At 38.1% G+C, this 15579-nt stretch overlaps 1 protein-coding gene across 1 annotated transcript in view; it reads right to left on the bottom strand.

Moving 5' to 3' along the window:
* ATP10B (ATPase phospholipid transporting 10B (putative)) overlaps positions 1-15579 on the bottom strand; it is a 147604-nt gene that overhangs the window by 22030 nt on the left and 109995 nt on the right. The window contains exons 12-16 of the mRNA XM_082257175.1: positions 12912-13038; positions 12466-12650; positions 5675-5987; positions 3929-4005; positions 1780-1905 (exon numbers count right to left, since the gene is read on the bottom strand). Coding sequence (XP_082113301.1) covers positions 1780-1905; positions 3929-4005; positions 5675-5987; positions 12466-12650; positions 12912-13038 — 828 coding nt within the window. The remainder of the gene's footprint in view (positions 1-1779; positions 1906-3928; positions 4006-5674; positions 5988-12465; positions 12651-12911; positions 13039-15579) is intronic.

Genomic DNA, 15579 nt, shown 5'->3' with positions numbered 1-15579 from the left:
TTGGGGAACTATACACAATCGTAAAGTTAGTTAACTATAGCTGTACACACAAGGTTTAGATGCACATCCGCCCACAACTAAATTAGATTTGCATAGAGATGTGTGTTTTATTAATTACTGCTGGTTTATACAAGGTTTACACATTTTCTACCCCTGTCACCCTTACTGCAGGTAATAACGCAACATTGAAACAAAATTAATGCAGGGATATGGAGAGGTTGTGGAGTGCATCACATACAGAAAGAAGGAATGAGCTCTGGGACATGAATATATGAAAGCTAGGTTTAGATTTTAATATCTACGCTTAAAAATGCGCTACAGGCTAGGTAGAAAAGCTACTTTAAATTAAACCTGTACCTTTTCCATTTAAGACAAAGTGACTTTCCACCTAATTTTCAGCATATAATGACTTTTCCTATCTCCAAAGTTGCTCTGTTCAGCACTGGTAAACAAAGGAAAAACCCAATACTCATGGTATGAAGGATCATGTTAATGGACTCACTTGATAAAGCTTTCACAGGAGAGTCCATAGCCCTTTGTGAGCTTGGACTCCGGCTTACACAGGGCTCGGCTTTCACGCCTAGGGTCTAAACAGCATGGCAGCAGAGCAAAAGCAGGTAGGTATATTTGAATTAGTGATGGGCTCAGGCATGTTCAGATCCAATCCGCCTGATGGCATCATAGGCAGTGAGGCATTTCAGCTGCACATACACACAGTGTCGGCTTCCTGGTGGGTTTGATCCAAACACGCTCAAGACCATCGCTATATCTGAATGTGTGCATGCAAGTGACCATGTTGCTTAGCCCCACATAAACTAAGAACAGATTAATTTGTTTGTTGTGAAGCCATTTAACTTTATTTAAAAATATATATATATATATATATATATATATATATAGCAGAGAAAAAAAATACATAGTAGTCAATAACAACCAATTAAATGGCAAGTTCTAGCAGTTATTGTATTTAAAAATTAATACCTGATTGGCTGATAAGAGCTGCTACTTTTACCACAAACTGAATCTATTCAGCACTATATATATATATATATATATATATATATATATATATATATATATATATATTTTTTTTTTTTTTTTTACACATATTTTTTTTTTTTTTTCGGCAAAACTAAAACTCATCAAATATAACTGAAGCATTTCAGAGGTTTTTCACCTATCCCTTTTAAAGTGCATTTAAAAAGACATGTTTTGGTAATTGTTATGTCACATCATTATATTCTGAGCAAACAATTAATACACAATTTCTGCCAATTTAGACTGTAACAGTTAATGTACCATTCAAAGCATTTTCTATAAATCAGAATGAGACAAAATGTAAAATATAATCTATATTGTAAAATTGTTATGCGATACAGCATAATGGATGACCAATGGTAATTTTAGGGTGTGTTAATGACTGTATTAGGAATCTGTGTCATAAGTGATCAAAAAGATTATAAAATGAGATCTATTATTTCTAAAATTATGTCTATGATAAAATTATTTCTATGCTTCTGCGATAATTACTGAAACCTGCTGCAGCAATGGGAAGACCCTCTTGTACTCAAATTCATATCAGTTGAATTAGGGGCCTTCAAAACTGCAATGTATCTAAAACACGTTGGTGCAATGCGATTAAACATGTGTTTTAGTGCAAAGTAAACCCTCATTTCATGTATTTGACTGGTCAAACGACCTAGGTGTATGGTCAAATAAGATTTGATTCCATGCCTTTTCACCGTTAAAATAAAGGGCTCCAACAGACAAAAAACATACCACATTTTTGTAGAAGAAATAGATAACCATTTTTGCCAATCGGGTGTAACACCAATGTCCATGTACAAGTAATAGTTTCTTGAGATGCATGAATCGAGATATTGCAAAATCACTGGACATCACAGCCTGAAATCAAGAGATGAGTCATAAAATATGTATTTTAAATAACAGTATTTCAAGTGGATTTAAAGTTTTAGGCAACAATTCTATGCAGAATACTTAAAAATAGGACGCTATGATCTCATACAAAGACAATGAAGCATCCTGTTCAATTTTTGAAGAATGAAAATACTAGTAACCGCAATACTACCATTTTATTGCAAAGTGTCTTAAGCACCATCCCCCCAGTAGTTAGCCCTTTAAAAGCTATAATGTCACATAGCAACCATCAAGACTGAAGACAAGATATTTTACTGATAAGTGAGGTGTCTTTAGTACAAAGTACTTGGGAATTAAGGAAGTTGAGATGCTGCACTGCAGATTTTGGAAAGCGGCAGTACAGTACAGTCTGTTTTCTATGAAGGATAAATTACTCTCCTTTTTGGCACATTTGAAATATAATACATTGCTAGGAGGAAAGTCTAGTCTTGCTGAATTAATAAGCATATGATTGCGCTTACAATGAGAACTGTCTGAGCCTTAACTCTGTATTATTGTATTAGACACTGGTCAAGCAGTATTTTTAAATTGTATCTGCTGCTTGGCATTCACGGACAATTTACCCACTCACAAAAGAGAATATGAAAAACCTGAAGTATTGGTGACTTGACCTTATATTGTTTGAAGATCCCAGAATATAGCTATATGCTTCTTATGCTATATGAATCAACTTAGAAGATAAAATCTATGACATGGACTCCACACATGTAAAAATGTGCAATAGTCTTTATTGGAAGGACACTTGCTGTAATGGTTCTGCTGTTTTTGTACCTTGATCTATGCACTTACTGGGGTTGATTTAAAAAACGCAAATAGGCAGTTCGCTTTTTAAGGGAAGCTGCACTGTGAAAGAAAATTTGTCCCTGAGCTTAGTGAATCAGGTACAATTTCACTTTGCAAATCATTCCCAATCACATGCAAGGAAAAAAAACAGTATTTTAACTTGAATATGATTAAAGATGGAAGTCAGCAGATCTTTACCATATTCACTAAGCTCTGGGGATAACCTCTTTGTAAAGTGAAAAATCCCTTGTAAAGTGAACAGTCTTTAGTAAATCACCCATGCTGTCTCTACTGAAGCATTACTTAATAAAGAAAAAATCTTAAAGAAAAATAAAACAAAATAACAAAAAAACAATCAGGGAGTTCCTACAGGACAAATGTCTATTTTCTCAAGCATTTAGAATCTTTATAATTTAACTACTAAGGTTTTAGGGGGAATAAAGTAGACAACCACTTTTGGGGGAAAAAATAATTAAGGCGCGTCAATATGTGACATTTTCGGAATAAATTAGTATATGCATATTCAGAATACCAAAAATCGAATTTGACTTTCTCTAGGACAGTTAAAGTGATTGTAAACAATCACCTTGTAAAACAACCCATTCAGTTTAAAACAGAAAAGAAAGGCAAAATATTTTTTTATAGATCTAAAAAAAAAAAAAAAAAAAAAGAAGAATTATAAATACCTTTTTTTCCCTTTTTATAAGTGATCACATTCCCTCTGTTCTCAGCTGCATAAGAGCTTGGAGGAGGAGGAGAAGCAGCAGCACACTGAGCTTCCCAGTGAATGGTTGTGTGGCAGAGGCATGTTAGGACAAGTCTGATCATTGGAGGGGAGCAGGCTGAGTTCCCAGCATAACTAGAGAACTGATCATGGTGTGCTCCTCTGCTTTTTGTGGCCAGTTTTTAATAGGAAAGCAAGGGGACTTGCAAGGTCACCAGAGATTTCACATAAAGGAAACAATACAAAGAGAACAGGATACTTTCTCATACAAGTACATGGTACAGCAGGCACATATCGGGAGTATTAAGGGTTGGGGTTGGCAGTTCATTAAAACGGTTTTGGTTACTCTAGCTCCTGGCTAAGGAATACCACTGAACATATTTTATGCACTAATACATAAAGATCCCAAAAGAATGTTCAAACAAGATGCTAAAGATAGAATAAATGATTTAAAATACAGTACATCAAGATTTTACAATGTACCTGCATGCCTTCTTGACCAGAAATGCCAATACCAACATCTGCAGCCTGAATCATACTGACATCATTGGCACCATCACCTTAGAGAAATGAAAACAATAGTAGTGATTGAAGTTGCATAATTACCTATTTCAAGTATGTTTACTTGTTATTTTTTTTATTTTTATTTTTTGTTGGTCACATTCGTTCAGTAATTTGCTAAAAAAAAATTAAAACCCACATTGTGGACTGTTTGAAACAGTGTGATTTCTTACCTAAAGCCATTTATTACACTGTGTTAAAAAATAATCAGATGGGTCATGAAAATATAATGTTGGTTTTATGCTTTCACGTTTTTATTCTTATTACTTACTATAATGGAAACAGATCACTGTACTTGGCCTCAGAACATTTTCATTTTAGAAAATCATGATTATCAATAAAACATGTAGATTTTAGTATCATGATGTTATATTGATTTTCTTGTTTTCATCATTATTTTGTCTAGTCTTAAAAGAGAATAATGAAAACTCTACTGCTTTAATAGTGCCATAAGGCCAAGGGTCCCTTTTTTTTTTACAACTGCAAATAGAGCTAAAAAGAATAGGGGTTCCTATGAATAATTCTTTTGTACCTGCATACCACTGCTGTGCAATTTGGGTCAAAGGTCAGCTATGAAATAATTTCTTTGGACAGATGCTCAAAATACTAAAAAAAAGTATTGTGTAATACAAACAGGAATGCAGTCATTGAACACGTATCACCATCATTGCTACAAGTCTAATATGTGAAAAAGGTTTATGGCTATAATGGTTGAAATATTTTCTCTTGCTTATAGAATAAAGGAAAAGTTGGATGGTGTTTAGACCCTATAATATATAGTTTTGAAATAGATACAAACTATTTTACAATCATACACTGCCTCTTCAAATAGCAGAGACTGGTGTAGAAAAATGTGCAGATTTGAGATGGGTTGTACATCAAAGACCAGCTGGCTTCCCTATTTCATCTAAGGGCAGGCACTGTCTCACAAGTGGCAACAGAGTTATATTTCTTGTTGTGAAGTGAAGACTACAATTTAATGGATTATGTTTGTATAGAATTATCTTACCACAAACGATGTGTAACTACATGACTGATGCACATGGTTGGGCTAGTTTCCATTGTATTGGTGTTACCATCTGCAGCTTAAAATTAGAATATAGCTAAAGTGGGCTCAAGGGTGCATAGGACTGGGCTCCATGCAATATATATCAAAGCACAGACAATGAGATTAATATGCTAAATGGTTTGATAATATTTACACAATAAAATGTTACTTACTTATTCCATCTGAATAAAATGAATAATTAAAGTGAATCTTCACACATTTTATTGTAAGAACATTGTTAATTTTTTTTTGTAATTCAGCAAAATAGCAAGATTTCTCTTGGTCTTCTCTTGCCACATTACTGTACACGTCTGCCCTTTTTGTCTGTTGTCTTTCTACTCTGAAAAGTGCCTGTTTAAATTTTTGTTTTCCAGGATTTTTAGCTGTACTGACAATTCGGTACTTTGCTTCAGTTATCTGCATGCACTTTGGCTGTCACCAATGGAGCAACCTTGAGGGACTGGACATAAGTTTGTTAAGCCACAAACCATGCATTTTTGTAGAAAAGAACCCATGTTAAATATATTGTACACTTTAGGGAATCCTGTTCTACCCACTGCTAACTCAGGCTAACCAATGACAGAATCAGTCTACTTCAAGGTAAAGTGTTAAAGACTTACCTATGGAAAGTGTCATGACATTTAACTTGTCCCGAACTAGTTTGACAACCATACTTTTTTGCAGAGGCGTAGCACGACAGCACAACACAGATCGACAGTGCTTTGTCAGCTCCAAAAATTTTGCCTCTAAGCCACCCTGAAAGACCACATTTAATGTCCTTCCATCAATCACAAGCCCAACTTCAGGCCTAGCCATTTCTGGTTCAGGAGTGGTTTGGGACCTCTGCCTTTTAAAAAGACGCTTCTTCTTCTTTTCAGGGGAAATATTTTTGATCTCCTCCAAGGTACAGTCTATAATTGACTCACAGGTTTCCTACAATGCAAAAAAACAAAAAACAAAATTAGCTCTTACTACTCCTTTTCATAAAAATAAGTATTATACCATTAAAGTGGATCTAAACTTGAAAACTTGCAATGATATAGGGAATACTCAGGAAATGTTACTGGTGTCTAAACAGTAGCATATGTACGTTTTATTTGTTTATCTCTGTATATTTCTTGATATGTGAATGTGCCTGGGAACTCCTGTGCCTATAGCCTTGTAGATGTAGATCTACAGTATGAGATCAAAGGCACGCCTTCCGATGATCACTAGTCCCAGCTGCTCACGGATATAAAGTTTATGATAAAAATCACCAAAACTTTGGACATGGTATGGGGACAATAGGTAGGAGTGCTATTTGGTTGATGTAAGAAGTCAGGTATGAAAAGGGAAGGGCAAAGTTTAAGCCTACGGACTAGCATTTTGTGGGGTTTGTTATAAAACTTCTGTCTAGCCCATAGCAAGGATTTCAAGATCTTATCCATATGCAATGACTTGATACGGTTGCATAGAGACACAACAGCACATAGACGTTTCACACTGAGAAAAAGGAGTAGATGAGTCTCCGCCGAGCGCAGTTGGGTAAGAAGTGTTGGTCTTTGGAGATTAGTATCACGTATCATACGCGAAGCAGCAGAAATACATTCACCCCTAAAAAAAAGCCTTATGGGCTTCCCACAGAGTGGAAGTCCCAGATACTGTGCCCTGATTAAGTTGAAAAAACTCAAGACAATTTCTGATATAGTTGGTCTTTAATAGTGGGAATCCGTGAAAGAGATTCTTCAAGATGCCAATGACAAGTTTTTGTGGTCGGTACAGACAGGGTAAAATCCAAAACTATAGGCGCATGATGAGACCAAGTAATATGATTGATTTCCGAAGCTGCTAAGTGTGTTAAAAGAGGTGCTGTCACAAAGAAATGATCTAATCTAGAATATAGTTTGTGTGAAGGTGAGTAGAATGTATATTGTTTATGGGTAAGATGTTTAATCCTCCATGAGTCAAAAAGGTTGTCAGATCTAATAAGTTTGCGAAAGGAGGTGGATAACCTGTGGGTATGTGTGGAGAGGGTAGTTTAAAAAGGAGAACCTCTATCCTTGGTCGGGACATGCAAATATTAAAATCCCCACCTATGATCATAAAGGGCTGTAAAAAGATTCCATTCTCTCAAAAACTTCTATGAGAAACCCGATCTGCCCTGAGAGATCACAGCTCAGGAGGACAAACCGACCGTGAGGATCTAGAAAAGAGCATGAGAGCCTAATTAAAATTGCTCCGCCTGCTTTTCCAGAATGCAGTAGGGAAATATTTAGAGGCAAATTTAAAAGATCCCCCTGCTCGGAAATGAGTATCTGAATCATGACCACATCTGTATTAGAAGACCTGAACACCTTCAAAGCAAGCCATCTCTTATGAATAGAGATCAAGCCCCTCACATTACAACAAATTATTCTTAAAGCCATATCTCAAAACATGTAGGTAATGCAAACATTATCCATTTAATAGGGGTAAAAAGCAATGTCAATGGTGTATAAGAAAAAAGAGTCAGTAATATATAAACACTTGAGAAGTTGGAAACTGCAATAATTGAAATGAGATGCAAAATCTAAAGCAGGTCAAAAAATGACCTAAAAAATAAAAAAACAACAACACTATTGAGAGACCTGAGGAGAACATGACCCTCAGGAGTCTAAGGCCGGTGTCTAGGACAGTGGCGATGAGCAAGGTGGCCTGCAAGAACTGGCATTTAGGCCCCGTCTCCCCGAAATTGTGGAGATAAAGCAAATAAGATGGAAACAACCAAACAGATTATTGTAATGCAGACGTTGGTGATACTCCCATGGGTAAGGGGATAAAATCTTGAGACTAGAGTCTATATCCTATGAAGGTAAGTCATTCATGTAAAATGTAGAACTGCACGTTAATCAGGATGAAGTTGTCAGGTGGGGTATCTGGGATGAGTAGCACGTTGAGGAGTGGAGGAAGCTTTCTGCAATCTCTGTCACACAAGGGTCCAGATTTTTCCAGGGGCAGAAAGTGGTTGTGATGTTGGTGGGGGGAGTTGAAGGTCTTCTTCAGAGAGTGGTGGAAGGCCCAGATTGTGAATGAAGGCCTCGCTTTCTTGAAGATCCCGCATAGAATACTGTATCCCATCTTTGGAGGCAGACAACCGCAAGGGGAAATCCCAGTGATAGGTTATCTGGTGATTTTGTAGATGGGTAGTAACAGGGCATAGACTTCGTTGTTTTGCCAAGGTGATAGGTGACAAATTACAAAAAATTTGACGACTTTAAAATCAATACAAGATTTGTTGTGTGTTGCTGAAGTGAGTTTCTCTTTACTCTCATAATGATGGAAACGGACAATGATGTGTCTAGGATTTGCGCCTGGTGGTGGCTAAAGACCTGTGAGCCTGATCCAGACGCCAATCTATGTCCGGAATATGAGGGGCTAAGGTGACAAAAAGATCCAAATTAAAAGGAGCGCAGTTTCTTGTCATTTATGGATTTAGGAACTCCACGAATCCACAGGTTTTGGCGGCATTCCCTGTTCTTTAAGTCTTCTTGTTGCATTTGGATTTGTGTGACTGTGTGCTTAAGAGCAGCATTATCTTCTTCCAGAATATGCATGTATTGCACCAGTTCATTAGACTTATTTTCCAGGATATCAGTACATTCCCCCAGTTGAGTGATTTCACCCCTAGGCTTGTGTGCTATTTTCCCCACTTCTTTGGTGATGTTGTGGGTTAAATCTTGTAGCAGGGTAAGTAGTTTAAAATCTAGGACCTCTACAGTCACTGTTGCATTGGGTTCTGGCAGGGGGGTTGGGGTCTTTTTTGTAGATGGCCCATCTGCTGCTGTAAAGAGATCAGTGAGCTCCGGCGGGTCCCCCCGATTACTCGAGGCCGGGATTGTGGCCTAAGTAGGAAGCGAAAATATGTTTTGATACCCAATCTTACCCATGCATTGCCCGAGTGTATCCGGAGATGGATAGTGTGGCTCCTGTGGTGATAGATGCGGCTGAAGAGTAGCAGGAGTCTCAGAAGGGAAGACGGGAACTGAAGTCGAGAGATCATGCATCCACCAACTTACAAGCCACGCATGTGCCCCCAAAAAGGAATTATATGGTCACAGTATACACTTTCATTTTATACCATGAACATTGTAACAGCAATACAAACAATAGTTATTTTTGACAATCCTCTCGGCTCTTCTGTAGTTCAGAAGGCGGGCTCTGAAATCCATGACTCAGCAGTGCCAAGTCACAGGGCATAATGAATACCTGTAACAGAATTTAGGGAAGCAAATGTGTGGGAATCTTCACAATTAAGTTTACAAACTTCAAGATCAATTAAGAGTAACAGGAATAGGTAGTGTAAAGATAATTAAATGATAATGTTGAAATGAATATATGATTTTACACTTTGATACACTTTCGTTTTTTGCGAGTAACAGAAAGGTGTAGCAATTGGTTGCTAAAAAAAATGTCTCTCTGTAGTGTGGGCTACACAAGAAGCATGTAGTAGTGATCAATCACACACAAAGCACAAGGTGCTCATGCATGGTTAATCATTGCTACATGCTACTTGTTGCTTGCGTAAGAGGGAGGTATGTGTGCCATGTTTTTAGTGATTGATCATTACGCCTAGTGATTAATGCTAGCAATTTTTAAAGCATGATTTAGCTACTAAAAAAATGTAGCTCTAGCCGTACATGAACTTTAGTTATTGTTTAAAAGAAGTCAGTTTAATAAAACTTTACAAAGTGTATTTAATGCTATCGCCATTCCTGAACTGTCAATTAAGTTGCAGCACATTAGAGATTGCCAAGAACTTGACGTGCCTTCTAGGGACTGATATTTATTTAGGCTGTGGCTCCAGAAGCCTGGCTTGCCAAATCACTGTTTGCCTTACAACATCTATAAAAAGCTTTCCACCCTGGCAGCAATAAGTATGTTACAGGTACTGTATGTGTCAAACCTTTGAGGTTTGGGCTTGGCCCATTGACATTTCTCTTTACAAAGGTAATGCATAAGTGGGTTTTATACAAGGAAGCAGATCATTAAAAATGCCACAAGCACCATGAGAACTTACAAAATCATTCTTCTGTAGAATAAAATAAATCCATTAGCACTATCATTTTCATGATAACAAAAGTTACCTGTTAAATGTGCAATGTGTCAAAAGGAAATTTGGCAAACAGAAATTCATAATTATATTTAAATCTAATTAAAGATACTCAAGCTTTTGTATAATAGCCTCTTTAACTAGACTATATGCTCAGCCCATCTCAGAATTTTCTCTGTTCATGTCCTCCAACCAAGGACACTTCTTTCTAACGGCAAGGACTATTATTCTTTCTTAAAAGAACAGGTCATTTTGTGTTTTTTTTTTCACTTCCAACAAAAATCAAACTATTTTATTTATACTGAAGAGAGACATGCAAACCAGCCCTTGTGACTTACTATGAACAAAGGCTGCTGATATATAGTACAGAAGTATCAGCAAAAAAACAAATTACATAGTAGAAGAACTGCAGGAAGCTTTCCAAATGTAATATATATGGAACATACTTTATTAGAGAACCTTCTTTAAAAATGCATCCCCCACACTGTGCTTCCACTGGATATGTAAGGTTTTAGACCCTGAGCCACTGTGCAGTACTTTCAGTTAAACAATTGACCTCATGTTGTCTTCGGGGATTTACTGAACTCCCCAGCACACATTGCAGAGACCAGCTGGGTACCAGAAAGGATGCCTGAATCTAAGGGAGGCACATTTAAAGCTGTCAATACACATTTTTTCCATTTAACTTGTAGGCGGAATGAACAAAAAGAAAAAAAAACAAATAAATTTAAAAGAACCCTCCATCTGCTCTATACAGCTCATTTGGATGAATCCCCCTGCTAGGGTAATATATGCTGGCAGCAAGCTGGTGGTGGCAGTCAGAAAACCAGAATAGTGGCTGCATATGACTGGATGCAGCCGAAGTTCAGCCAACAATCTTTTTACCTGGCTCCTTAGATTCAAAGGATGTCGCACAGGAGGGGGACAAAAGGCCAGTCATTAAGCAAAATTCACACAGTGCATTGTCACCTTTAAAAACAGCATATCTGCCTTAGGATACGCCCAATGTGCCTGCATTTTATTTTTGTCGTTACTGTAGACACTTTTTGCTAAAGAGGAATGGCTACAAAGAAATAAAAACTCAAATCAGTTTGCATATTGCAAATGATAGGACTCCAAATTTTAACCTACTATAGAGTACTGTGCTTCTGAACATCCATTTTCTGTTTAATAATGGCTATATAAATCAATTGAAGTCCCCCTTTCATCAATTTGTCACAATTTTTTTAAGGAGGGGATACCTGTCTTTCTCACCTAGGCAAGAATTATGTCTTTCCTCTACAAAGCCTCCTGGGATAGCAACATGACACATCCCAGGAGGCTTTGGAGCTATGTGGAAGACAGAGTCATTAGGAGGCCAGATGCTAGGACTCGGAAGAGACAGTGGGCATTTGATGACATCACCAACATGATGGTGGGACCCAGCATGCAGCGGCATTCCATTGGGTGCAGCTGGACAGAGCTGCATTTGCTAGGTGGGCGACTATGCTACTAAAGATCCACCCAGCAGACCAGGAAATAGGAGGTTAAAATAAAAATCAACCAGAGGGAGTGAAGTTCCTCTTGAAATATCATGAGGAATAAGGTATTTGTACATTACCCAATGGGTCATGGGTCATCAGCTTTCTATTGCATTGGAGAGGCAACCAAAATAGCCAACATTGAAAGATGGTTGCTATATGGTATGGTAACTCCTAGTTCTAGCTTAGGAGGCAAGTACACAAACAACAGATCTATTTCAGCAAGCCCAAACGCCTTCAAAAAACATCTATACGTAGGTACATTTCTGCAAAGTGACAATTACTGACAAAACATTGCCCATAATCATCATTCAACTAGTCAACATGTCAAGTGCTTTATGTACTGATGAAACAGTATGACGTCCAATGGCGCAGCCTTGAGTCATAGTGCAATGAATGAAAGAAAACAGGTTTTGTTAGCACTGACATTTAAAGTTACACATTCCTGTAAAACATTTTTTTCAAACAATATTTGCTATGTTACTGTCCTATTTATACCTGGGGACAAGGATGGCCTATGCTCAGCAATAACTGATTGCAGAAAGAAGTATAGAACGGTTAAAATTGCAACCCCTTATTAATTTAATATGAATGTACTATCACAAAGTGGAGAATGAGCAGTAGGGGAGAACTATGTCTTCTTGTATAATGCTACATTGTATGAATTGTGATCAGGTATAAATAAGATTAAAACAAAATACCCATGGCCACTTTAACTTGCCTTTTTTCTTTATTTATTGTCCACTCACAGGCTAAGGGAAACTGCCAAGGTTTCAAAGTCTGAAATTTTATGTTACATATAAAAATGACACATTTTACACACCTTGCTTTCCGTATTGATTGTAAAAACCAGATCGCTCTGGTCCAGAAGCTGGCAGGAGTAGGCAATGTTAACGGCAGTTTCTTGTTTGTCACCAGTCAGCACCCAGATATTTATACCAGCTTCTCTCAAGGCAGCTATGGTGTCTGGTACCCCTTCCTGAAGTCGATCCTCTATGCCAGTTGCGCCTGTTTACAGTAATATAATAATTTAGGTATAATATTTGCTACTACTTGATATAATGGAAATTAATAAATGCCTATTTATTAAGTCAAAGAACACATTGGGAAGTGCAGTAACCCCCAGCAAGCAATTGCCTTTGCTGTATTTATAGATTTAAAATTATAAAAAGAACATTTTGACTTTTCTGGGTTAGTACATTTTTTTTTTCACAAAATGATTGCTTTTTCCTTTAACTTATAATATAAGCCAGTTATAATATGTCTAACCTAGGAGGGTAAGGTTTGTTTCCAAATGTTGGGCAGTTTCCATAAGTAATTCTTCTCTATTATCTATTGCTGCTTCAGCTTCTTCCCGAAAGTTTGACCATCGTTCAAAATCTTCCTCACTTAACACCTAAATGGAAAGAAAAACCGACAAAGTTTTAGAGAAAACAAATTTAATTTTTATCCTTTAATCAAAAACAAATAATACACTAAAAAAGCATTTTCCATATTTCTCAGAAATGAAGGTTGCACTCATCCTGTCAGTTTTAATTAAGCCGGGCGCTGTTCACATTCTTTGCCCAGTTCTTTTATGTAGTATGAATGCTTTGAACCACTTGGAAGAGGTGGTCCTGGGCACTGTTTGTGCTTCAGTACTGTGTGCTTCAGTGTGAGTTCACACTGTGCCAAAGAACAGAACTCTCTATAGATCACTGAGCGCAGAAGGGATCGTTGTGGTCTGGTTAGCAGTGGTGATGTAACTGTGCCCAGAAACATTTTTTTATAGCCAACTGTGAGTGTGGACCAGTGGGGTAAGTGGGGAGGGAGGACATTCAAGCTCAGCCACAGCTCAGCTCAACCGTACCCAGTGTGGGTGCACCCTAAAAATATTTTGGCATCTAATAGCTAATCACTAGTAATAGGAGAAACTGCCCAGGCTCAATTCGCCAACTCTAGTTGGAAGTTCAGTAAACTTTGTGGCAAAATCCAGGGAGCCGAGCGCTGCCATAGGGAACATTTAACAAAGCAAAAAAAAATAATACAGTACAATGGAGAGAGAGTCCTTTTATAGTAGGTTTAAGGGTGAGGGTAAGGAGTAATCCTTTAAATTGCATACTTTGGAGATGCCTTAAGGCGGTGTATGGTGTTATGGAACAGTTTGATTGTCACAGACAACGTCAGCAACACTAAAATCTGACATCACATATTTTGAAAGTTTTTAAATATACCAAAAGCACTGGTTCAATCGGATTCTTTTTAAATTGAAAAGGGGCTTTTCAGCTCGTTTGGGCTGTAATATCAGAATTTTTATCTTTTGGTAATAGACTTGAATTGACCAGTGGAAACAGCAACCACAGCAGATGTCATAAATATAGGAAGGCTTCCTCTTAAAACAAAAACTGGTGTGCATATTGACCATTGTAAAAACAGTTTAATAGAAAAGTTTGTGAGGATCATTTTTTCCAGTACCACACTGCATTGTCTTAGGCTGGGTTTACACTGCTGCACAGAGAGGCTCACAGCAGGGGTCCAGTGCATCCCTGTTTATTGATTCAAGTGTGATTTTAGTCTGGATTTTTGGCTGAATTCAGACCTGAAACAGACCAGAAGACACACAGGACTCCTGTGCAATTCACACTGGAGCCACTCTGGAGATATGTGAATCGGCTCCTTAGAGAGCCGGTCACAATCTCCTGACATGCAAATTGGATGCAGGGAAACCCGCTTCCAATTCGCAATAGTGTGAACCCAGCCTCAAAAGTTTAATAAAAAGTCAAAACAAAGGTCACTAAAACACTTCAATACTTTGACCCCACTTTTCCCAAACCCCTTCCTATCCACATATTCCTATAATATTCAAAACTAGTCTGTAGGTATAGTATATGCATGGTGGAAATTGGCCAGTATCAGGATAGTACAACAGCAGTTGTATTGGTGGCAAAAAAAGAGAGAAGACAGATTTTACCTTGAAACAAACAAGGTGTATTATCTGAGAAACAACAGCAATTCATATTGTTTTTTGGCTGCACATTATGTAAACACTTTGGTGACACAAGTCAGGGTATATGTTGAGAAAAAAACATTAGGGTGTATTATCGAAGAGACAATAGCCACAAGTATTTTTGAGTACTAGAGCTCCAGAATGGGCCACAAAGTCTAAGGCATGAAGCAGGGTAGTGGTGAATAACCTCTCTATGCCACATTTCCTGCTGCACTAAAGGCCCTTTCCGACAGCGCAATGGCTTTAAGGCCAACCAGAAGCTCCAGCGCGAATTTTGCAAACTCTTTCTGGTGTTCCAGCCCCAAACTTCAAAAGGTGCTCACTTCTGAGAGTACCTGCGTCAGCCATGGACCCGATTTAGTCAGCACCGATGTGGTTCAGGTGCTGTCTGTGAGTGCTGTTCGCAACTGGGCCTGACTGCTGTGGTTAAAATAAACTCTAAAAAGTGTCTCTGAAGCTGCCACCACAACTGCTGCTTTTCCTTTCAGAGATTGGAGATTAGAGTAATGGATTCAGTTTTAATGCAGCATCTCCTCAAAATGCTGCTGTTTGGGCTTCCCCTGGGATGGGGGCAGGTAATCATCCATTTCACCTTTGTATTGGAGATCTAATAGGATGGCCAATAAATAGTAATCTCTCTCTTTGAAGACGTGAACCTTGGGGACCTTGCATAGACATTTGAGCACAAAAGACCTCATTCACCACAAATTGCCTACAGCAGACAACCCAGAGACTCTTGCTGAGGACAATACTGTCCTCAATAATAATATCTCACACCACCTGCCCTATTCCCTCCTCCTCCTAGCCAGCAGTACTCCAACCCTCCTCCTTTTTTTTTTCCTCAGTCTCCTGCTGGCTTTGCCCCACAGGTATGGAGGCAGTAGGCAACAGTTTCTGTTGTCCTCAAGAGTGTAGCAAGTCATCCACCTAAACCTGCTGCTGTGCCTTCAG

The sequence above is a fragment of the Pelophylax lessonae genome, assembly GCF_965119305.1.
Source record: "Pelophylax lessonae genome assembly, chromosome: 4".
Classification (NCBI taxonomy): domain Eukaryota; kingdom Metazoa; phylum Chordata; class Amphibia; order Anura; family Ranidae; genus Pelophylax; species Pelophylax lessonae.
Note: the sequence above shows the minus strand (reverse complement) of the source record. Positions and strands in the feature narration are given on the sequence as shown.